Source organism: Lottia gigantea (assembly GCF_000327385.1).
Source record: "Lottia gigantea unplaced genomic scaffold LOTGIsca_829, whole genome shotgun sequence".
In the NCBI taxonomy this organism is placed as follows: Eukaryota; Metazoa; Mollusca; class Gastropoda; family Lottiidae; genus Lottia; species Lottia gigantea.
Window position 1 is genome coordinate 26,339 of NW_008710752.1, and position 1,684 is coordinate 28,022.

General features: G+C 42.7%; 2 protein-coding genes across 2 annotated transcripts; both read left to right on the top strand.

The window, feature by feature from the left end:
* Positions 1-32: 32 nt before the first annotated feature.
* LOTGIDRAFT_180756 (hypothetical protein) lies at positions 33-236 on the top strand (the record flags this gene model as incomplete). The annotated part of the gene is made up of 1 exon (XM_009067483.1): positions 33-236. One exon carries the CDS (start codon positions 33-35, stop codon positions 234-236), a length of 204 nt encoding a protein of 67 aa, XP_009065731.1.
* A 754-nt stretch (positions 237-990) lies between these two features.
* LOTGIDRAFT_176226 (hypothetical protein) lies at positions 991-1,302 on the top strand (the record flags this gene model as incomplete). Its single annotated transcript, XM_009067484.1, has 1 exon — positions 991-1,302. The coding sequence occupies one exon, from the start codon at positions 991-993 to the stop codon at positions 1,300-1,302; it is 312 nt and encodes a 103-aa protein (XP_009065732.1).
* Between the last annotated feature and the right edge of the window lie 382 nt (positions 1,303-1,684).

Consider the following 1,684-nt stretch of genomic DNA (forward strand, 5'->3'; position numbering starts at 1 on the left):
TCCACCCCGACACTGGAGTCAGCAGCAAAGCTATGTCTATCATGAACAGTTTCGTCAACGACATTTTCGAGAGAATCGCTGCCGAAGCTTCAAGACTCGCTCACTACAACAAAAGATCGACCATCACCAGCAGGGAAATCCAAACTGCCGTTCGACTTCTGTTACCCGGTGAGCTCGCCAAGCACGCCGTTTCCGAAGGAACAAAGGCCGTCACCAAATACACCAGCTCCAAATAAGCTGTGTGTCGAACTTTAGTTCAAAACTAAAAAAAACAACGGCCCTTTTCAGGGCCACCTAAAATCTCCCAAAAAGAGTGAAAACAGTCTTTTCATACAACTAAATCAAAGCGAAAAATAGAAAAAATGTCCTCCAGCCCCCTACCCCCAAACTGTCAACAAACACCCTTGTCTATAGAGAAAAATTGAAAAGATGTATAGCTATAGTTATAGCGTTTGAAAATGAGTTTTGTGTATGTAGAGGCTATTCAGTATACTGTTATCACAAATCACACCTTACACCCTACCGATCAACCCTAAACCCCATGAAATTTACAAATTTTTGCCCCACTGCCCCAAAATCGTTTTTCTATCACTGAATTCTGTTGTGTAGGCTACTATTGAATTTTCTGCAGTCGTACGACTGTTTCAAGTTAAGAAATGTGAGGGCCTCTCATAGGTCCGCGCTCGCGCCATACGTTTACAATGGCAAGCGATAAAGCTAGTGAAGTGGGTCAAATTAAAACCTTTCCCCTTGCCTTATTTTGAAAATTTAACCAATTTTGACTATTGNGAAAGATGTCTTAGGCTCAAAACCCCATTTCAACGCGAAAGAAGGATTTTGAACGTATCAGGTATTTGGTCAAATTCGTAAAATCAAATGTGAGGGCCTCTCATAGGTCCGCGCGCGGCATTCATATAGTCAGGCTAAAAATTTTCGAATCATTATTCAGTTTACGTTACAAGTGTAAGGTACGAATATCAAACTGCTACCATGTCTGGACGAGGAAAGGGAGGAAAAGGTTTAGGAAAAGGAGGAGCCAAGCGTCACAGGAAAGTTCTCCGTGATAACATCCAAGGTATTACCAAGCCAGCTATTAGACGTCTAGCTCGACGAGGTGGTGTCAAACGTATCTCCGGCCTTATCTACGAAGAAACCAGAGGTGTATTGAAAGTCTTCTTAGAAAACGTCATTCGAGATGCTGTCACCTACACTGAACATGCCAAGAGGAAGACCGTCACTGCCATGGATGTCGTCTATGCTTTGAAGAGACAAGGCCGAACCCTCTACGGATTCGGAGGTTAAGCTTTTGCTTACCAGTCAGTCTCCCGAAGAGCACTCAAACGGCCCTTTTCAGGGCCACCCAAATTCTCACAAGAGAGTAAATTACAGTCTTATTTCAAAATACCATCCAGTAATGAAATTAACTACAAAATACATACTACCCGCACACATCATGCCCCACCCCATTTTTTTTGTCTTCACCCTTCAAAGAAGCATAACACCCATATAAATCGTATAGACTATAGTATAAGCCCTTGTCGTGTGTGACCTAACTAANACTATAGCTATATAGTAGATATAGTAGAGAGAGAGAGAGAGAGACCTGAGTGGCCTACAACTAACTACTCTTTATACACTGACTCGCTCGCTCACTCACTCATCCATCCATTCATACAGTGCAGTG